General features: G+C 44.8%; 1 protein-coding gene and 1 long non-coding RNA gene across 5 annotated transcripts in view; one reads left to right on the top strand and one right to left on the bottom strand.

Moving 5' to 3' along the window:
* The window catches only part of IPMK (inositol polyphosphate multikinase), a 43,851-nt gene extending 27,520 nt beyond the window's left edge, over positions 1 to 16,331 (bottom strand). Inside the window, exons 1-4 of one of the 4 annotated variants that reach the window (XM_075154098.1) lie at positions 14,877 to 14,966; positions 14,517 to 14,631; positions 11,064 to 11,149; positions 9,274 to 9,368 (exon numbers count right to left, since the gene is read on the bottom strand). In XM_075154098.1, the coding sequence (XP_075010199.1) occupies positions 9,274 to 9,368; positions 11,064 to 11,149; positions 14,517 to 14,545 (210 nt within the window). In that variant the 5' untranslated portion in view covers positions 14,546 to 14,631; positions 14,877 to 14,966. Of the gene's footprint in view, positions 1 to 9,273; positions 9,369 to 11,063; positions 11,150 to 14,516; positions 14,694 to 14,876; positions 14,967 to 16,081 lie in introns of those variants that run through there. The other 3 variants (XM_075154100.1, XM_075154099.1, XM_075154096.1) reach the window with 3 other exon arrangements.
* LOC142084055 (uncharacterized) lies at positions 14,907 to 21,959 on the top strand. The gene is made up of 4 exons (XR_012674230.1): positions 14,907 to 14,995; positions 15,488 to 15,697; positions 19,926 to 20,129; positions 20,350 to 21,959. It is a non-coding gene; the product is annotated as an uncharacterized LOC142084055 (long non-coding RNA).
* The last annotated feature ends 1,393 nt before the right edge of the window (positions 21,960 to 23,352 follow it).

The raw sequence follows: 23,352 nt of genomic DNA on the forward strand, positions 1-23,352 counted from the left end.
AGAGGCAAGGCAGTAAAGTATTTTTGAAAGACATAAGCAGGCACCCGACCCTACCCCATCACAAGCAGAAAAGGGTTGTTTACCTCTTCACAAGACAGCAAACTCCCATCTCATCTTTCTTCCTACAAGATTCCTGGGCAACTAAAGATTAACAATAAAGCAAGTTTAAATTATTTGCTTTACCCACACGCCCCTACAATTGCTGCAAGCCACCCAGCTGAGCATGGAGCAGGGTAGGGGGGATCAGGGCCTTCTTGGTAAAAATTGCAAAATTAGAGATCATGTTTCATCACAAATCTCTTGCCACAGAACTGAGCTTCCTCTTGTCCTTCAGCCTCTCCTAGGTTCACAACTCGCTAGCACAATCAGACATTATGTTCAGCTTCAACTGCGTAGGAGCCCGAGTCTTCAACGAACTTGAGAGCTCTTTGCAGTGAAAGATAATTCTTTCAGGATGAGCAAAGCAGCCTGATCCCTCAGGCACCATAATCCAATTCATCTTTTTCTTATTAAACAAAAAAAAAAAAAAAAAAGCTCTTAAAGAAGATAGCCAGGAAAGTGTAGGTGATTGTATTTACATTAACAGCACAAACACCTGTTAAGCAGCCTCCTAAGTAGGTTACGAGACTCTTCGGTGAATATAGTCCAAAAGTACATGGCAAATTGCACATCAGGGTCTCTACTCCAGAATCTATATTCCTTTGGTTCAGCTATGTCAATGTGCACATACACAGACTGGAGCAGAGTTCACATTAGGTACGCTCCACTAGAGAACAAAATAAAGAGAACATAGCCTAAAAAAATGGTTAAGACATACTACCGTTGGTCATCTGATCAGGAAGTTTCAATTTTAACACTCTAAATACTACTTCTCCCATTCTTACTTACTCTTACTCTTCCTTCTTAGTTTGTCAACACTTATCCAATAGAGCTGTAGTGTCACTGTCCTGAAAAACTCAGGCTAGCAGCAGCCAGAGAGATCCAGCAAATTTCAAAGCAAAAAGTCAAGTCACTTTGCCAATTCATACCTCCCTTGCTGAAGCACAGTACAACCAGTTTTCTCATCTATCTTTACAATTATTGTGCCAAAAGACAGCTCTGTTACTGCAATAATGCACGAAGTGGTGCAACGTGAATACTGCTTAGCATTTTAAGGGAAGACACGGACCTGGTCAGAGACCACCACCTTGACACATCCAAATCCTCACAGATGCAAAAGCAAGTTGAACAAAGACAGCAGCCAGAGTGTTTTCATACAAACTTGCTGCTCCAAGAAGATTTTTTTTTTAAGCAATTCCAACTGTTCAAGAGTTCAAGCTCAAATTATCACTGAAATTACTGAAAGAAAAGTGAAATGGTAGAACAACAGGACAAAAGGGAAAATAAGCCAGTATGGCTGTCCCACTTTCTGAGAACATTAGTAAGCATTACCCTTTGTTTTTGGAAAGCTATCTGATCACAGCTGAAGATTCAAGCTAGGGAGTGAGAGAGAACAGGGAGTGGGAGGAACCCTGAAGCAGTTTACTTAAATAGGCAAAATTTAATTTTACATTTCAAAGAGACAGAAAGGGGAACCAAGTCCTGACAGACATATGTTGGGTTGGTTTTTTCCTAATCCTGCAAGAGGCAGCCCTCAAAAAGAAATTACTGCAGCATTACCCTAAAGGTGCAGTTTCACAGTAGTTTAAGTCAATCCAAGCCAGGGCTACCACAGTCCCACACACGTTTTCACCCCCTCCCCTGCAGCAGGGTCAGCATCCAGCTGGTCCCACAGCCTGCTTAAGTGCCCGGCCAAGGCACTCCGTTTAAACTGCCATTTAAGTACATCTACCATCAATACCCCTGAAAAAAAAAGAATTGTATCTTTACCTTCCTTTAAAAAACACTTGTTTGTGCTCCCCTTAATTTTGACAATTTTATTCATCTAAATTATTTGTATTTTACCAGCAACTATGTATTTTACCATCTCCTAGTATAACTTACCCCTTATTCAACTCCCACCTGGGGAGGGAGGCATCCAAAACAATCCTTTCAAGGGCTACCCTGCAAATATTATGTCAGATTTATAGTCTCAGTTTCTACATTAAAACTTCCTCTGCCAGCAACAGGCTCTACTTTGTGATGAGAACACTTGCCAAGACAGAGGCAGCTAGTAATAATCTTTTTATTTTTATTAATTTTTTAAATGGACAGAGAAGAATGGCAGCTACTAACAGGAATTTTAGTTGATAGCTTATGATTCTGGGAAAGTATGCAACGGCTCCTTCCACAAGGGCTAAAAGTAACAGCGCAAAAGCTATTCTGATGTTTTCTACCCAAGTAGAAGCGTTTTCAGTTGTTAGAGAAGATACGCTAACATCAAAATAGCTGGTTTGTGATAACTAGAGGTATTTTTTGGTTTGCTTTGAATAAGTAACTCTTTGGAGTCCCACCTACATGTTTGCCTGTGCAAAACTGGAAGTTACAGAATCAGCTATGAGCCTGCATCTTCCTTTCACTCAGTAGTCTGCTGGACAAGCACAGTGGCTGCTGCTTCCCCAACCTGCAAACGACCTCCTCGCTCACCGTTGACAAGAAAGGAAAGAAGCAGTGCTAACTTGTGCTGGAAGACGGGGGCGGGAACCAAAAAAGAACAGCAGTAATAATATCACTAAGAAACCTTAGGAAGCGTTTGATCAGAGTCTGCTCCAGTGAGGCAGAGAAAAAAATCTGGGTAAGTGGATTCTGTTACACTCAGGCACAGTGAGCCAAGTCATTTGTTTTGCTTTGTCAAGAAGATTTTTTTATATATATATATAAAAAAAAGTGTGTGTGTGTGTATTTTATATATATACACACACATATATTTATGTGTATGTATACACATATATATATTTATATAATACACTCAGAAAAATAAATACTCAAAGACTGAAAAATAATTGCTACCAAATTGCTCCCTAAGTATTGGATATTACAGGAATTTTAACAAGCATGTTATATACACAGTGGGACATTCAACACAATATTTAATGGAGTTTTTAATTTACTTATGGTTAATCTTGTACCTGGATGACCAAGAACACACCAAAACATTGTATTATTTTCCATCATATGCACTGGTGATTCACATACCTTTCCACACATATATAGTCCTGGCTTTATGCAATATTCTCATATTACAAGCCTTTTTTTTTTTTTTTTAATTTGGAAATTGGAATTCTTGTTTTCAGAAACTGAATTTATTTTCCTTTTCTTTCAAGGAGGCAACCTACACTTTCCTCAATCTCATACTGGCAGCCCACCAACCATATCTTACTTTTAAATAAACTTATCATGTACAAAGTACGGTATGTTCATATAACACCAACATACCTTTAATAAGTTTATCCATATTCTGAAACATTCATAACTGAATTGAAGTTTAAACAATATTTGACCCAGTCTGAAAAAGTCAGCGCTTGCATGACCCCCTAGCACAGGAGCACTGTACTGGAACTTAATCCAATTTAACATACTGTGGATTAAACGCACATTAAAACTATGCATTTTTGCTTTATTTTCAGCCAGATCTACTCTCAGGAAGCAATCTTCCTCAAAATCAGATCGGTAAGAGAACTGGATTTTTTTTCCTGCTTACATATATAGCATAGACTCTAGACTACTCAGTCTGTTACCAACTCCACCCAGTAGTTCCCCGATAGCATCAAATTGCAATAATGGCCTTTTATTCTCTCCTTTTATGAGGTCTTCTTAGATTTATTAAAGCAGGTTGTACTTTATTCTGTGGCACACAAGATACAAGGAGCACGGGGAACAGATGCTCACCAGACCCTTCTAGGTTAACCTTCTACCATGTGGTGCGTCCCTTCCAAACTTGTTTTTGCTACAGAGTGCAAGAATCACAAAAATCTGCCATACTTTTTAAGTCTTACTGTCCTGGTACAGTAGGCTTTCAGTCATTTAACAGTGATCTGAAGTACAAAAAAATGTGAGTGTTTATAGGACAGTAGTAGGAACTCAGCAGATTCTTAGACTTACGCCTCATCCTTCATCTCTCTTAGACAACTCCTAATGTGAAAAAGATCTGAACATAAGCTGCCAGTATTTCACAATTTGGTCAAAAAGCCATTTTCTTCTCATTAGCTAAGGGGTACTGCGTGTCCTTCCTTTTATTACCATACTTCTGTCCAGGCTCGTGATTTGAAGTATAGAGTGTGAGGCAATTTCACACACTGGTTTGGGAACTTAAATTTGCTTATTTCCCCAGCAAAACAGAATCCCTCCAAGACAGTTTCTCAGCAAGAGCAACGATGCCAAGGGCAGAAATGGACTGTATCAGAATGCGCTCGCTACGTTTGCAAACAGGTAATTTGTATACTTCAGTACCGCTACCTCTTCTGGAGATGCAGCAGATCTGGATGCACCAGAAGGAGACAGGGCTAAGGATAACCTTTCAGGATATTGAGCCACAGCTCCGAATGCGGTAGTAATGAAAGGTTTGGGCAAGGCACTGCATCCCCAAAATAAGATGTTAAAAGAACCACGCATCCTATTTCTCCAAGCTTTGTCCATACAAGACTGAAAATCAGAACCTTAGCTGGAGACTTCATCACGGGATAAGGATATTTTAGTACACAATAGCAGCACAATGGCCATCATTCACTCCTTTTTCAGTCAAGGATAATCATCTAAATCAAGACTATAAAACCAGTTAACTGAGTTTACAAAATAGGGTAATTCATCCTGAAGCGAGACATACTTTGCCTCCTCGATCCCTCTCCTTTTCTGTCACTAGCAGAGAACAGTTTACAGAACACAGGCTGCCTTATCGTGATTTGTGCTATATAGGCTGAAAGGGGGCTGAGCCTTATGAGTCAGTTCTTGCAACTCTATGCAAAAGCTTCCAGGCCAAAACACATCTTTCAGGCTGCTGGCTTGATTTTATGCCATGGAGGGGGAGGGAAGTTACCAGAAGTCTTCTGCACTGCCTGGAGCTGCTTGAATACTAATTAAAATTAGACAATGCAAAAAAAGAAGAAAGCATCAAGCAGTAACGAAAAGCCAAGGCACAGGAGTAGTGACAGGTTATTGAGAATGAAATAAATAAAACAGTAAGGAGAAGATTATTGATAATGGTCCAAACGGGCATACTTCCCGCATGTTTCTTTTCTGTAACCACAGAAGCACAAAGAACTATGGCTTCAGGAATATTAACATAATTGGGCCTTCACTAACACGTCTGGTCACAAACTCAAAGACTAACTGTTCCAAGAGAGACAGCAAAAGTTGCACAAACGATATTAATTCTGCCTTACGTCAGGTTGTAAATGAGTTAGGAAGTTCTTTAGGGGAAACAAAACAGCAAGCAGGTCATTGCCCTGTTGAAAGCTGCATTACAATGCATCCAACAAAAGTTCAGAACAACAATTGTGCGGGCAACCATGAAACCATTACTTCCTAGCTTTCTTGCCTGACTCTCGCCTAACTAATGTAAATCTCTTTTACGTGCTGGAGCTATTTGTGTCTCTTACATCCTGGCTTTGTTTTCAGGACATGTAACAAGAGTGAAAAACAATTTCTATTATCTACAGTGGTAACAGCTTCCTTGCATTCATATTATATGTCAGCAGGGCTTGAACCCTGAACTTTCAGACTATTGCTACAGCAGTTAACAGAGCTGTCATTAATTGGCAATGGGTGGAAGATCTGTTATCCAGAAGGGCCAGATGACTAGCCCGATTATCTTCTCCCAACGCTACGTGGGGTGAATCAGCTCCCCTGGTTCCCAAGCATTGGGATAGAGATAAAAGGTTGCCAGAGCTGAGCTGGGACTGGGAGAACCCCGTCCACCTTTTCATTCCAACTCCCTCAAATTACCCTTGCACTCTGGGACAAGGGTATCTGAGAATTCGGGTAAGACTTGCGTTACAACAGCCTTGGAAACCTTATCGTATTGCAGGTACGTTATTTGGAGCCATGACTTGGCAACACCACGAGAACCAGCTATGACAGTTCTGACATGCAGCCACTAGCAAACAGGGAAAAAAAAAATCCCACAGTAAGTGCTGGAAGTTGTCCACGCTGCAAGAGCTTTCTCGGGACAGTTTTCGGCAGGCAGGATGAGGGGGCAAAGTGTACTACTCATACCCCAAGCATCACCCAGTCACCGTAGGAGAGCAGAAGAGCAATTCAAATAAAAGTTTACAGGAACATTTATTGATCCATTAAGCATAAAATCCCAGTTTAGTAGCTACTGCATTAGCAACCTTTAAAACTTCACTGTGCCTTGCTCAGAACAGGTACAGACAGTAACAGAGGTTGACAGCCCCACCGAGCGAATGCCAGAAATCAGAAGTGAAAGAGCTGCCATTTCAAAACAGTTCAGCGACCTTCTCTTGTTCTGCTGAACATAAGAAACGCTCCATCTCTTAGTGCTAAACACACAGCATGTAGGAAACTGTAGTCATGAAGGTAACTTCAACAACTGTAAGTTCTCTCTTCCTCAGTTTTAAATACTTGCAGCCCAAGCTCTATCCTTTTGTGCCCGCAAAAGCAGCTGCCCTATTTAAAGCCTGACATTCCAGCTGCCTCCCCCTCTTCGGGGCACCAACAGGACAGTAGTTTCTCCAATGCTACGTTCTTGACGTGACAAATTAAGTAAAATCCTGTGCTGAAGAGGATAGCTCTTAAATAGGAAGAGAGAGTTTTGCTAGCACACAGTGCTCTTGGGTACAGCCTGGCACGTTTGAGACAAGAACTCTGTACCCCGCCAAACAGGGAGGTTTTACCTCTTACAGTGACTACACTAACCTTTTCAAAGGATGCTTTTCTCACCGTTCCCAACTCATCTGCCAGAAGAGATCACCGTAGGAGGGCTGATAGGCTTCCTCCCTTTCCTCTCCCAACACCGCTCAATCAAATCAGACTGTTTCAGCATGTATAAATGCGCCCTGGCATAAAGCAGGCTGAAGCCAAATACTAAAACACGCCGAGTAGTAGCCCGCTTTTGTGGATTTCTTAGCATGCATGTGTAGGCAGCCTACCATAAACACATACTGCCTTTTACCCATTTATTTTCTTTAATGGAAATGGGTCACTACTACATAATATATTATACTGCATTTTCAAACAACACTATTTTCCTGTTTCCACATCTCTCTATAGTGCTCCCTCCTGAAACTCCTTTAAAAGCAGTCCTTCAGAGCGCCTCCGCCTACGCGTTCTCACCGAGTATTTCCATTAGATGGAAACAACTGATCATCTGTGTAGATAGTCCTTAAAAAACCACAACCCTTCTACTTCAATTTTTTTTTATCCTCTTGCTGCTCATACCTATTGAAAACAAAGCATTTTTGTAGCTATTCAAAGTTAAAAAACTCAAATTTTTTTACCTAGATAAGGCTACCAGAAGACTCCATGGTTACACAGCCTATGCTTGTAAGAAGTTCATGCCCTCAGGTACAGGAAGGGAGTTTGCAGGAACAAAATTAAAATGTTATTATTTTGATTTGATAATTACTCATATTTACAGAACTCAATAGCAAGCGGACATTACCACTGGAAAGTCACACTCCAACGATAAGTTAAGCAATACATAGTAAGTTATTAACGATGACTACAAACAGCTCGTTGTTCTACTACATTTTATCATAGAAGGTATTCACGATAATCTTGTCATACTCTCCTCCCCCCCCCCCCAACACAGAATTATGGCAAGCCATTTCCCCATCAGTGGAGAATGACACATATTGCTGTGGTTGAGATAAAAGTTTGGGTTACTTGCTGAAATAATCACTTAAGAAAGAAGACCTGTATTTAGAGGGTGGATTTTTTTAGTTGGTTTTTTTTTGGGGGGGGGGTGGGGGGGGTGGGTTGTGTGTTTGGGTTTTTTTTGTTTTTTTTTGGTTTTTTTAAACTACTAAACTGAAAATATACTATCAGGAAAACAGAAAGGTAACCTAATGGTAGTCTGAGGTTGAGAGATTTTCCAGTTTTCCACTTTGACAGAGACCTGTGAAATTCTTCAAAACTTGCAGTTGCCACCCACTTCTGAGCAGGTTTCAGATCACTATTAGTATTTTGCACTAAAGTGTCTTGCTCAAGTTTCCATTCCAAAATGGAAGCCCATTTTGTTTGGGCTCTACCACTCAGCTTCATGCTCAATAGAAAATAACCCATCAATAACCAGGGGAAAAAAAATTCTGGTGATTCGCTGATGCAGACTATGGCCCTCTGTCATGCTCACACATCTAGCTGAAGGCAAATCCAGCAGTTTCAGAAGAGAAGACTGTCTTGTCTAGATAAAAGATAATATCTACCTGGTATCAGGTTAAATATATCACAGTTACAGTCAAACTTGTCTCTTAATGCCTCATTATCTTCTATCACGACACATTCCCTGCAACCTCCAGGCCACGAGCACTCAGACTGCACACTGAAGTACCGCTTCCTGGTCACTGCTGGTTATTCCAAGACACTTCTGCCTCAGATCTGCAATAGCTGCTCTCCAGCTGACTTGTGCAGCTGAAATCGAGACATGCTCATCTTCTTGCTACCATAAACTACAGAGGTTCTCAATTACTTCAGCCAAGGAGGTTTGCTTTACCCGTAAGTAAAAAACCCCACTTGTTTCTGGCCCAGGTACTGGGGTACTGATCTTAATTCAGGCCAGGGTAAGGTAGCATGCAAATAAAGCAATAACTGATCTATCACTACAGACAAAACAGTTATAAGCATGTATGAAAAAACAGGTGCAGAAACGAAAAAAAAAGTCACGATTAATCCACATATACCAATGGGTAACCTTCTGGTTTGATCTTATCAATGGACTTGCTGTCTTGTCCTGACAAAGTGACAGCCTGGGATTCATCAGTCTTTTTCACTTGTTTCACTTCTGCACAGTTTCTCACGATCTCCTGTACCTGACGGCCTTGTAAACAACCCCTTGTCTCAAAGGAGTGGTAAAATTCTCCTTCCCCCATTCTCTAGAGGCTCATTAGCCTACTCCAAGGTGACAATGTCTCTTTGATTATAGACCACAAGATGCGTTGAGCTCAGTCACCAAAAGAGTCTTGCTGCTGTTCCCACTGCTTATCAGTTTGATCACTAAAACTGACAGAAGACTACCAAAACAAGGAAGTTTTGCCGCCTTTTAGGTAACTCAAATTAGTTCATCCATGTCCAAAAAGCACCAGCATGGCACAAGGTAATTGGCAAGAATGGGAAGAAAGGCCTTCCCTTCTTGGCAGCAATGAGCTATTGCATCAGCTCAAGATGTACGTAAAACTGTACCTTACACTGAACCTCACAATCCGCAGTAATCCTCATCTTGTAACAACCATATGTAGTGCTTAGGTGTCTATATCCTGCATCAACGTAGTTCTTGCCTGAGAGCAAACATGATAGGAGTTAATCATTGAGAAGCAACAAATCCCCACGACCTTTCTCCCATACTTTCACCTACATAACATACATGCATTTGCACTCCTTCCCTTCTCCCACAAAAAGGCATTCTAGTCCACGCACAACTAATTGTGTATACACCTTTCCCTTCCTCCATTACTTTTCAAGAATTGCCCAACCCCTTTCCCAAATGGCTTATAACCAAAAAAAATTCAGTGTTGGAAGCGACCCGGCAAGGACCTGGAAGAAATAACTGAAGCTAACTTGGCAAGTTACTAGCATTGAGACCTGACTTCTTCCACTATCACACGGCATACTAACAAGGGCACTAATACAGACCTCTTTCTCAAAGATTTTGCCCAGGGTCTTGCTCACGGCTTGTCACGTGAGTCTAAGCAACAGGCAAAATGATAAAGCCTGTGCTGTGAACGGTTAACGTCTAAGCAATGCTCAAGCTTACCCCTCTTACCTGCTGGCTTTAGACAGTGACAACACGTTACTGTCCGTACCTCAGGATTTCACAGAAGAGTAAGTAGCCTGGCACTGAAAGGAGTTTGTTCAAGCTTTCCCTTAACTGAAGAGTTACCACTCAGGCTGGATTGCATCTTTCTTAACATCACCTAAATGACAGTCACTGAGAAACTTCAGAAAAATATTTACATTTAGATTTAACTGGCTCCTGCTGAGCTCCTACTAACTCAAGAGCTGCTGTTTTGTCTAGCAGTCCCATCATGAGAATTATCGAGTAATGCTAGTATGCAAACACATCGTTTGCTTAGTGCGCGTTGCTTAATCTGTTTTAACGTGAGACACTTCCACGGAACGTCTTTTGGTAACTTAAATTAATACCCTTCTAGGGAAAAATGAAGAAAAACAAACCAAACAACACAACAAAAAGAGGGTCTCAAGACTCGCCTCTCATCCTGCACGAAGACTTCTATAGTTTTTCATACCTAATAAGCCATGGAAAGGGATGACCTATCAAGCTGATACAGGAAAACACACATGACGGATTATCATGGGCAGGTAGGTCCGTAAGGGAAAGCAGCTCTAAAACAGTATATCCTCATACGACAACAAGCAACAGCTTTCCTGGTTTGTGTTATTAAAGTTACTGATAAAGCAAACTGAAGATGAGCAATAGGAAAAATACAACAAACTAAAGTTAAAACAACTGGGGAGTTTCACCTTTTATTGACTTTTTAAAGGAGCTGAGTTTTAATACAGTGAACAGTTTTAATACAGTGAACAGAGCAATACTAGCAGTAAACCAGACTAGACGGAAGGGTAAGACATGCCAAATTTAGTTGCAACCAATTTCTGAGACACTCAGCAACATGAGAAAGATGGGATCAAACATATCACCCTTTAATCATAGGCAGAGATAATACAAGGCTTTTCAATAAAATCTTAGATGCTGTGAAAACCCCGCTGTCCCATGAGCAAATAAGCAAGCTTAAATCCTGTGAGTGAAGTAGGTCCGGCATGGGGACAGACACTGAAAGAGGAGAAAGTTCTAGACAGCACACAGATACCGTGACAGGGCTGTTGGTGACCTACCGTTCAGGTATTTAGGTGGCACTTTCCCAACCGCAACAATAAGGATGTACTTCTACAGGAAGCACACCCATCATTTCACCCGTAGCGAGCCAGCTCCCTCCACGCTGCAGGACCCTCACCTTGTTGTAGAACTCCTGCTCCCTGGGACCGCGAGGTGGTGGCTGCAACTGCTTCAGGACAGTCCCATCTGGATGCTGCAGTATACCTAGAAGAGAAGCATTTCCTTCAGGGCTTAGTTTTAAGAGATACAGCTTTTTTTCTTCCCCCCACCCCGCCCCAGAAATAGCAAATACACCATCAGGGACAGCCTATTTGCAAAGTTGTACTGCTCTCAGTACATGCACAGTAGAGTTGAAATTGGCAGCTCCTACACAAAACCCTTAGCAGAGGTTTGCTTGCATTCCTCTTTTTCTAGCCGTAAGATGATTTACCGGATCTAATTCTGCTCAAGACGGACACAGTACTGGGATTTGACATTAAAAGTTCCACCCCAAAAAAAACATTCATTCAACTATGGAAGATTACATAGACACTCCCTTTCAAATAACTGGTAAGTTGTTTTTCCAACAATGCCAAGAAGCTAAAGGAGTTAGTACCAAGTTTAATGCATTTCTCACTAGCTAAAATAGAAATATATGTCCTGTGAATGTATTTCTATACTAGTGGCATAGAAAGAGCACTTCTATACTATAGAAGTAGCAGTGCTATAGCGCTCCATGCTAATCAAACGCTACTATTTGTATCACCCATAATTACAACACAGAATTTCACCTCAGTCAGGCAACCACCTTCATCATGCCTGCACCAAAAAAACCCAAAATATCCTCCCAAAACAGCCTTAATGACTCTCTAGTCAGCAATATTGCTGAGTAGCTGCATAAGAAATGCAACTGAATATCCGAGGGTACTCAAGAGATGGATACGGGCAAGAACGGAGAAAAGTAACTGCACCCCTGTGAAACGCATTCTAAATTTCACGATCATCAGTTGCAAAGGAAAAAGAAAAAGCCACTTCTGCAAAAGAAATTTTCTCCTAGGATTTATTCATAGCTTTTCAGATAGTAATTTATTTTGCTTAGAAGGGAAGCAAAAATGTCAACTTTATCCAAAATAGGTTCCATCTTCAGCTTACCACTTGAGGAAACACGGTAGAACGAGACAGGAGTTTTGTGTCCCAAAAAGAGTTTACAGTTGTAACAGCAATTGTGTTTTCACCTTTTAGAAAGCATTATCTCTGAATGGGCTCTGTTGTGCAGTCTTGGAAACTAAACAAGAGTTTAGAGCCTAAGATATTTACTTTAAAACAACCATCAGACTTAGAAAAGTTGTTTCATTAGTTGGCTGTGCCAATGAACAGAAAGTGGTTTTAAAAATTGGCATAAAACAGCTCTCAAGTCATGTTGCTTGCTGAAAGTTTGTATACTTTCCAGAACTAGAAAAATACTGCCACACAACAATGCGCAGACTACCACAACATCTTCGACACAATAGCTTCTTCTCCCCCCACCCCCCCCGTACCCTTTTACATGTGCTGGAAACCACTTTGCGAAGTGCACAAAGTATTTGAATGGCACGTGTTTTGAATGTGAACTGCTAACAAACACAACATTAAATAAGGTTTCATAACACATACACCTCAAAATCTGTATGTGGGCTTTAATGATAAGACAAGTAGACAATCTACGAGGTAGAAAGACCAGGCAAATATTCCTGGAAGTAGAACGCATACACTATTGCATTGATACATATTACTTGAAGAGTTTAATATAACCTGATGTTGTCTAATGTTCCCTTATCCTCTGGATTTCTTGACAGACTAGAGCATGTACTCTGCAACTGCGACTGAGGCAGGCCTGGAAACCGAAGACTCATGTTTCAACATTCACCACGAAGATAAAAACTCCATAACCTTCCCTCTGATCTACAACAACAACCAGAGATACCATCACCTGCAGATCATACTAACATACGGATGTTGGTCATGGTTTTGTTCTAGGGTTCCTGGGGTTTTTCAGCACAGATAGGGAGTAGTATTGCTTTAATATATGAATAAGCAATTTAACATTTCTGAAGCAGCAGCAGAACTATACCAAAATTTAAATTCTGAAATATCTCACAAACATTTCTCTATCGCTCTGCATGCAAAGCTTGCTAGCATTCTGAAACTCAAATCTACTGCGAAAGTAACCAATACAGATGTACACACTCTTCTAAACAAAAAAATAAAATCACATCTAGTCCACATGCTTCACTGAACTATAGACAAAACCTGTTCTGCACAAAAAAGCCAAACATTTACTTTAGAAAAGATCCTCTGCCCTCTGAGGGTATCTAATAAGGACTGACCAGCGTGTATGTGCCACCTTGACCTTTGCGTCAGGAAAACAGCAGCCAGAGTTAGAAGTTTTGTGGTTCGCATGACCGAGCAAGTCACACCAAAAGAGAATGGCTCCTTCAGCTGCAGAATCCCACGAACAGCTTGGGGACCTCCAGCACTTTGCAGGTACAGGCACCAGACCACAGCCAGGTGCGGGAGGCTCTATAAGGTGGCGTATCCCATCAGCTCCCATCTCTCTCCACCTGCCTACGGAACTAAGCCACAGCCCAAGGTGGCTACCTTCCTTACTACACATGATTTACTGTGTTCCAGGGGAAGCGCTACTGACCACAGCATTCAACAAAAGGTCAATCGTAATGCCCAGAAGCCGAGGGTCTATGTGTGCAGGCAGGGAGACGGCTAGAGCCCTTTCTTTGCAAAGCAGTAACAGTCACAGGGAGCAAAGGGAAAATGGAAAGGTTATTCAGGAGGGAGGGAACACTACGGCAAAGAAATTTTAAGGTGCGCTTCAACCAAAAAAAATAAAATAGCTAAAAAATACTTTGGATACCTTTAAGTCCTCTGCGTGTTTGTATGTGGGGACAGAAGGGAAGTCGAGCACGGAGGACAGCAGTGACATGCAGGAGGAAGCTGGGCAGAACAACGAAGGCTCTGAGCTTCAAACAGTAAACACCTCAGATACTAACACCAGCCAGGTACAACCTTCAAGGTACGTTTGCCATGTTGTATGCATAGCAATAGAGGTATCCTGACAAAAAGGCATACTGGTTTTATAGTTTTAGGCTTTTAAAATGCTAAAGGTTCAATGGGGCAGAAAAGGGCAGAATGGAAAACAGCAGGAAGGGCGACTACCCTAGGAAAAGGCAGAAAAGGCAACGGAGAAACTAGAAGACGCACCGGTCTCCTCACACACGCTTAAAGTTCTCACAGGTTCTGGCATACAGATTGCCTGTGATATTCCTTACCAGTGCTACTAGCAAATCTACATATATCCAAACATCTGGCCACTAGCTGCACAACAAAGACACCACGGGGAGCAGCACTGCAGAATTATACATGACCCTACATCTTTAGCATCTCGACTGCCTGCACTCCTACATACATCATCTGTAAAGAAATAAACCGAAAAGATTCAGTTACAAAAAAGAGAGAGCTGCGAGCGCCAGAGCAGCTTTGGTCTTCACTTAAATGTAAAACTCAGTTTCTAAGATGAGATCATCAACCGTGGTGGTACCTCTGCAGGAAAATCTTGGTCTTGCTCATTAGATGTAGCAGAGCTAGCTTAACCTAATCCATTTGAGCTGCACCCACAATACAGACGGTGTATCACCCGTGTTGTCTTGATCCAGCTGCAATAAAATTGACGTGCCAAAGGTGAGGCTCTCCCTGAAGCGAGCATTTTTTTCCTGATCCCACCCCATATTATGATATACGAACAACGAGGAAGACGTGCACGTCCAAGGATCCAACGCACCTCCCTCGACATGTTATTGCACCGGTTGCAGCAGGGGCAAGGGACAAGAATTACTTTGCTATGGAGATTATCAGCAGCAAGACATGCCACGGACGCAGGCTATAGATAAGACAAACTCACAGTCTCATTAGTGCTGTAATTCCACTCACTGACGGTTGAAGGGGTTCTGAAGTTCAGCCCTTGGCCTAATCGGCAGAGGCAGTTCCTACCGACAGGGTTCGAAGGCAATATGATAGCAGGTACTCTCAAAGGGCACACTGAGAGTTGAATGGATGTATACCTTACGTTTTGGCTCAGAGGCAGGAGTTATACCAAATGTGATGTCCTGGAAGACTGAAAAATGCCATTTGGCAACGTTAACGTGGCTGCTTGCCCTGGCACTGACCACTGCTTATATTAAAAGGCACCTTCATCAGAAGGGCCAGCACCTCACTCCTCAATCTGGAATTAAAATAGAAATTTAAAGCTAGCGGAGGCACGCTTCAGAAATGCTGTATCCTTATGATACTTGTAGTTTTAGACCGCTTAGTAGCTGTTGGTTCAGACTTATTCTTACCATCAAATAAACAAGCAACTAAGAAATTACTCCAGGTTGGTAAATCGCTTACTACTATTTTGCTGAAGTTTCTGGTGGCCATAGGCTTGCGGGTTCCCTTTAGATAAAGCATAGTTTCAACATATGTTCTGAGAGTACCGGCACGCCGTTATCTAAATTCCCACTTTTTTAAAAGGTGCCTGTTAAAATGAAGCTGAACTGCAGAGGCCCTTTGGCTTAAAGGTGCCTGTTAACTACCCCGTCCTCCCGGGCCGCTACCATTTATCACCACCACCAGAAGACAGACATTCGGCAGTGGCTCCGTCCACAACCTGCTCTGCCACCCCTCCAGCCCTCGACGGGAGGAGCAGACCCCGGCCAGGGAGACCGACCCCTCAGTACCCAGGTGACCACCGACACCCCGGCGTCGAGGCCGGCTCCCGGGGCCGAACAGGTGCCGGCAGCTCAGCCCGGGAGGCGGGCAGAGCCCGGCGGCGGGAGCTCGGCCACCGAGGCGGCAAGCCCTGCCCGCCGCTCCTGAGGCGCCGCGCGTGTCCCCCTTCCCGCCGCCGGTCAGCGCCTCACGCCTGTCACCGATCGACCCCCCCCTCCGCCGCCAACAGCAGGGCTGCCGGCCGCCGCCAGCGGGACGTGAGGAGAATTGAAGCGAGACCCGCCCCGCCGCAACCGGGTTTGGAAGAACGGAGATAAACGGGAGGACGGGGGTGGGGGGGAACCCCCTCACGGGCCCGGCCCGCCGCCCCCCTCCCCGCGCCCCGCCGCCGCTCACCGCCTTTATCCTTGCCGTACATGTGCCCGGCCACCTGGTGCGACAGCGGCACGCAGCCGTTCAGCCCCCGCCGCCGGCCCCCCGCCGCCACCGTCGCGGGGCCCGGGGAGGCGCCGAGCGCCGGCTGGGCCGCGGCCTCCTCCGCCTCGCCGCGCCCGCCGCCCGCGCAGCGCCCGCGCCCGCCCTCGGGGCGCCCCGCCGCGGGCGGCGCCGGCCGCGGGGGCTCCGTGGCCATTTCCCGGGGATGGGGGGGTGGCGGCGGGAGGCGAGGGGCGGCCGCGCTGCGGCGGCGGGCGGGCCTCAGCGGGCGCTGCGTGCCGGGGCGCGGGCGGCGAGGGCCCGCGGCTCCATCACCCCGCGCCGCGCCGCTCCGCACCGCGCCGCACCGCCCACTCCGCCGCTGAGGCAGCGACTGGCCGCGCCGCCGCCCCGCCCCGGACGCGGCTCCGCCTCCGCCGCCCGGCCCGGCCCGGCCCGGCCCGCGGCGGGGCGGGGGTCGCCGCCGGCGCTGTGGTGGTGGTGGCGGCGGCGCCGAGCGAGGCGCGGCCCCGGGGGTAGGCCGCGCCCGGGCCCTGGCGCCTCGGTGAGGCCGGGGCGGGCAGCGCCTGGGTTCAGCGGCCGCCTGCGGAGGCGGCCGGGCCGAGCGCACCCGCCGAGCGCACGCGAAACCGGCCCCGACCCGCCGCGGGGCCGCTGACACCCACCCCGCGCCGCCCCGACCCGCCGCCAGCCCCCGGGCCGGCCTTCGCACCCTCGGGCTCCCCCGGGAGAGCGTGCCGCCGGGTGCGGGGAGAGACGTGTGTTGGCGGGCAGCGGCCGATCCCCCTCAGCTGGTTCTCGGTAACCAGAAATACGCCCCAAATCCTCTTCAGTTGTGTATCAGTTCATCCCGAGGTTTGCTTATTTTCCCTCCGGTAGATCAGAGGGACTACAAGCGAGAGCAAACCGAAGCACGTAAATAGTATCTGACCTTTAAAGTGGGTAAGGACCTTTAAAGCCATCTAAAACAGCCTTATCAAGCTCTATAGGTGCTGGTCTTGCATTTCAGGTGGGCGCACCTGGCCTGACACCAGATCAAAATTGCGTAAGGGATTAATCTCTAATCTGAATTTTAACTCCCCAAGGGTAGAGGAGGGTATGTACAAGCCCTGCGTTCACTCACAGGACCCCAAAGCCCCGCTGCCTGGCTAGGAGACTTCATTAACATTTCTTTTCACTAGGGCATATATCAGCTCTATTTGTCAGCCTGTAATTACTGCCTTTTCTTTTAGCTGTTTCTTTCCTTTATAAAATTAGCTGAACTCTGTGAATATTAGATCTGCACTTTTGCCGCGGTATCCGCCAGTATCGAGTCGTGTTTAGCATTAGTAGGACGCAGGAGCGGGAAAACAAGGCCGGAGATAGGAAAATGAATTTTAGCAGATATATGACGTTCCCCCAGGTTTTGTAAAAATGGGCTGATGTATATCAGGAATCAGCGTTGACGTTAGAGGAATGACAATGCAGTGAGCTCAGCTATTACTTGCCGCCTCTTCCCCATCCCATAGTTGGGAGACGTGGCAGGTGGTTGGGAGAACTGGATGGCAATTTGGGGGATTTACTGGGGAAATTAAAGTATCAAAGGAACAGAAAGGTCACAGGGAAAATGAGAGTATTGAAGAGTGAGAGGAAGGAGCATAGCATACAAATCTAGCAAAACTGAGTTTCATTAGTTCATTGTTCACAGAACAATTTGTTTCACTCTCTTAATTGGGTAAAGTGGGGAAGACAGTGGTAACAACTTGGCAAGATCCTTTCTGAAGTAACAAGGCTGGTCAGAAAAGTTATGTTTCTCCCTCCTGAATATCCCCTTCTCATCAGTCATTACTGTCCAGCCCTAAAGATGAGGAGTCAGATGGTTCCAAGCGTAAGCTCCTAGCTTCGGTTCCCCAACGCTGAATTTTCTCATGGGGGTGCTGACGCAGGAGAGAAATACCACAGATTGGTCAACCCTTGCACAGAAAAAAATTACCGAGGAATACAGTGAAAAAAAGCGCAAGTGGTACGTGTCTGGCAGAGAGAAGGTTCCTGGTCTCGGCGGCAGCAGCTGCTGCAAGGTTCGGATGCCAACCTGCGCCTTGCGGAAAGATATTTCCCCCTGCGGAGATGCGAGATGCTTGGGCTGATCTGGGTCTAAACGCCGAGAGAAAAACGTAGATGGCATTTCAGACTTGCATGAGTGCCCACTGAACACTGCGACCTACCTGAGCTTGAAATCTTAATGGAAAAAAAAATGGAATTAAAAGGCAAAAAATTGGAATTTAAAGGCTATGCAAGTACCTAGTCCTGAACAAATAGCTCTGGATATCCTTAGAGCTAACAGAATGGGCCTGGAGAGGATTAAAAGAAATATGAAAGCATGAGTAATTGAAATAAGTAAACACTGACTATTTCCTTTCCCCTGATATTTGCTTTAGTCAGATTTATGCATATAGAAATCAAGTGACGCGAGACTCTATCTTCCGCTCGCTCATTCCACCCTCACACTTCAGCACACGGCGTTCACTGATCTTATCTGGGAACTTCTCCTAAAATAAAACAAGCAAAACCGAGAGAATACCAGAAATGACAAATAATTAATTTCTCCACATTAATTGATACTGTAAGAGTTTGCACTGGAAGCTGAACCTATCAGCAAGATTCCCAAGGAAACTTCTCATCTCCAGGCTGTGCAATTGCACTCAAAGAGAAAGTGAAAGAGGCTGCAGCTCCTAAAGAAGGGGCAGATGGTTGGGAATGCCCCCACAACAAAATGCATTTGGCAAAATCATGCTTAATTCTGTTGCTGGAAAACAATCTTACCTCACTTAGTCTGATGAAAATGTAAACACGAACAATATAATAAGTACTACACGCTCATTTATTTCGCACAAACAGCTTTGCGTTGCGAAAGGATGTCTCACCGGCAGATTGCTAAGCTCCCCCGAACTGAGCGAGGATCGCTTTCCGCTGAAATAAAGCCCTTTTTCAAACACAACAGCTAGTTAATAACTAACCGCAAGATGCACGGTAGTTTAGTACAGGAAATAAGCTCATACTTCAGTGGAAGTGCAGGGGGATATTAGGTAAACAGATCAGCGGGGCTGGGACTTGGCCAAAATCCTGGTACTCTAGAGGTATGCTGACAACAAGCACCGCTGGATTTTTGACTGTCCCTTTGGATGGTTCACAGCCACTTCTTCCCCATCTCGCCAAAAATACCGCTCCTCTGCCGGAGCCGCGTCTTCTGCGCGAGGTCTGTGCGAGAGACGTGGATCCTGCTGCCCACAGAGCCACTTCCTGCAGCGGGCAGCTGCGCCTGTGTAGCTTCTGCCGGACGAACAGATTGCAACAGAGCCGACCTGGACCGTACGTGTGGTCCTGATAAGAAACGTCGATCGGTGAAACCAATAATTTGCTGGATGGGTGAGAGCATCTGCAGCGGTGCTTCTGTGGCAGGAGGGCCTGCCCTTCTCATTCGGCGTATGGCAGATGTTGTGGAAGTTCTAGCCACGTTGCAGTTCTTTTTTTCTCGCAGTTTCACAGCAGAAGGGTCGCTGTATTGCACCCTCTTAAAATAGCTCAGGGCTATTTAAAATCCTTTGATAAATTTACAGAAGTTCTGTGCTGTCTTTTTTGTTCTTGTTAAGTAAGGAAAATCTAAACTACCCTTGTCTGTTGTAGCTGTAAAACTCAACAGTGCTGCTATCCCACTTTCTTTCCTCGCTACTGCCTAGTCACTTAGGCATCAGGTCCCACAACGATTAATATTTTACTTGGCTCTGACTGATGCAAACTCTTTTGACACTACTCTCCTCCCTGGCAGGTACATCTGGGGGTTTTCCAGGATGAAAACAAAGGGACGGTGTCAAAAGCCAACCTACCAGAGATAATACAGTACGTTTCGAAAATGACTGTGAGGTTGATTCATGGCAGTTGTGTATTTTCTGGATCACCTTTTCTACAAGCAGAACCACAGCTGTAAATTTTGGGAAGTCTTTTGTATTAGAAAGCTACAAGGACTATAAAGGTGAGCAGCGCATTTCAATAGTTTCTTCCTCACAGTCCTTGGACTTCTTTTTTTATCATTAAAGAAACTAAGCAAAGAATTTGGAGGAAAAGTTTATTTTTGGACTACGAGGAGGTTAAGGGGTGGGAAGCAAATGGAAGGGCTTTCAGGGTGGAGAGGAGGCAGCAGTGGGTGGGTGCTGAGACTGGTTTTATTCAACATCTTCATTCACGACCCACAGAAGGGAGCGTGCACGAAGTCTCCAGATCTGCGGATGCTCGTGACCTCCTCAGGGCAGTAAAATGCCACGCCGATAGCAAAGTAGTCCCGCAGAATCTCACAAAACTGAATGAAAGGCACAACATTGGCATAGGAGCTTCTGTGTTTCAGGATAAACATAAGGTAATGCACGTAGAGGAAAATAATCCAAATCAAAGCTCCTCAATGCTGATCCTGGAACTGGCTGTCACAGCCCAGGAAAGAGATCCTGAAGTCACTGTTGACAGTTGTCTGAGATCATCAGCCCAGTGTGCGTCTGCAGCCAAAAGAGCCAACAAAATGTTGGGCAACATCAGGAAAAACATTGAGAAGAAGACAAAAGGCATCATTTTGCTGCTATGTGTAGCCTCAGCATGCCACGTATGGAGTTCAGCTGCCACGCCTGGTCTCTCACAGAGAATAGGAACATACCATTAATTAATCGGTGCAGAAGATGGAATTAAACCATGATTTGTGGAGAGTCTGAATAGATGAAACATATTTTAGCTGCCTCCAGCCCTAGAAAATGGCAATGAGAGATGTGTGTGCTTTGGGCATCCTTGGTCAAGAAGTTGTGCTTCTTTCTGAAATAGAGGCATTAGAGCAAAATCTTTAGTACCATCTCCTGATCTCATGGCTTACAGGTAGATAAAGATTACTCCCTTTGTCCTTCTAAACAAAGATTTTCAATGTACGGTGTTGTATCTCTATCGTGGGGTTGCTCAGGGTTTACAAATGCATGATGGCATTTTACCAGTCACATCCTAATGCTATAGGATAACCCCGGTACTTGATTTAAGATGATTAACATGCCAAGAGGTTTATTTAAAATGCCTCTTTGTCATACCCTAGAGGCTACTTCCATTGCCTCCACCTGCAGTAGAATCAAACACCTATTAATTGACTAAACCCACTGCCAACCGGCATTAAGAAAAGTCTCTTCTATTAAACAGTATTCTACTCCTGGACTCTGTCTGCAAAGCAACAGAATTTCAACCCTTAAAAAGTAATTTAACCCATGCAGATGTTGGAGCCAAGAATGCGATTGAAAGAGCAAGATCACACTGTTTGAAAAGAGCAACGATTTTAATAATTACTGAAGTGAAAGTCTGTTCTGGCCGTTGTTGTGGTACCCGAGTCTTGAGCAAGAGTCCCGGCAGTGAACAGACAGTGCGTCTTGACCATGTCCTATCCATGTATGGTTATATTTGCCAGCTGCAGAAAAGTATTTGAGAAAAGTTACGCAGTCAGTGACCTTACCATTCATTTTGCTGTGTTTCTGTTGCCAGCTGACTTGACTGAACGGCACAAACATTCCAGCTACTGAGCAGATCCTTGCAGTGTGCTGAATTTTGAACGCTTCACACATTAAAGCTATAATTTCTGGCACGCTCAGGAAGCTCCTCTTTTCTGCACAGGCTTCTCTCGGAGAGCAGAAGGCACTTTTTTTGTACAAATGTGCCATGCATTCAAAAACACCAAAAGAAAACTGCAGTCTGCATGACAAAAAGGATGCAGAGCAGAGCAGGTTAAGGGCAGCGCAATGTCAAATCAGAGAGGAGGGATGGTTCAGTCTTCAGCTAGGAAAAAAATAAGAAGAGAAATTATCTCGCTGTGCTTATGTGAGACGTATGCAACTTCTATCCATTGAAGAAAACAGAAGTTGCTTGAGAACCCCGATAAATCCTTTCTCATCGGTCAAAACTGCATAGGAGAAAGGTGGACTGAAGTCTGCTTTGCTACAATTACGTAAAGCTACTGTGATTTTACTGACTTCAGGGAGTGTACCGGTAAATAGTCCTCCTGTTTATTATAATTGCACATCTAATTAAACAGCTTACAAAGGTGGGCGTGGAGGAACATTAGGCTGCTAACAGGGGACCCACAGCATGAGTGTACATTGCTTTCTGTCCAGTACTGTGGGATTTCACAAACAGTTCAGGAATAAAAACCACAGTAACAGATGTCTGCTCGAGGTACATAACCCCTTCGGCTCTAAGCGGTATCTTTTTGGCTAACAGAACCACTTAGTCCCAGAAGTTAATGAACAGCCACTTTGTACATCTTATGCCTTGCTCTATTAAGAGGCATAATCAAATGCAACACATCGTTTTCTGTACTTCAATTTATCCCTTTTGCTACCACCTAGCAATGCTACACAGTGTTAAATCTTCTCTTCTAGCTTATGCTCTCCTCCCATCTGTCATTTTATTTCTTCTTTTTCCCCTTCTTGTTTCTCTCCGCGCATTTGATTTATTTATTTTTATGTTATTTAGTTTTTATTCAGCTCCTCTCTGTATTAGCCTCAGCATTAGGCAGCCTGGAAATCATCCTGCCCAAGAAACACACCATGCACCACAGGTAGCGCAGCTACACCACCGCTACAGAAGAAAACAAGCAGCAGAGAGCTTCAAGGAGCAGCCCCCAGTACCCATCCAAAATTAATGATGGCTCTAGGAAAATGATCATTCTCCTGCCGGTGCAGAGAAGCCACTCATCAGTGCAGGAAAACGAGGGCAGAACAAGCCTCGGTGGACAAAGCAATTGGGGGAACGGGTATCCGACACTGCTGGGCTTAGTGTGTACCAGTGACAATGCAAAAGGCATTTGGTCTTCTCAGCAGGTCTACGTGACATGTTCTGACCGGGCTGAAATAGAGATGCTGAGCACTGATAAACTCGGTCTGCTGGCAGCCGTGGCGGGGCATCCCCTCGCTGCCCACGCGCTGTGGGGAAGTCGTGCTCTTCCACCTAATCCAGCCAGGGCTCAGGGTGGGTTTGTTACGCCTTGAAGCTTCAGGAGTTGAAATAAAAGCCATATTTAGTAAGAGGCTTCCACGCTCAGGATGGCTAAGGAGAAGCCAGCTGACAGAAAGGTTTCTTTGCAATACCAAAGTTTAGTTTCACGCCTACATTCTTATCCTTCCTGCTATTATAAAATGTTCTTCCGTTATTGGAGTGAGCGACTGTGATACCGCAGTGACTCA

The sequence above is a fragment of the Calonectris borealis genome, chromosome 7 (genome assembly GCF_964195595.1).
Source record: "Calonectris borealis chromosome 7, bCalBor7.hap1.2, whole genome shotgun sequence".
Classification (NCBI taxonomy): Eukaryota; Metazoa; Chordata; class Aves; order Procellariiformes; family Procellariidae; genus Calonectris; species Calonectris borealis.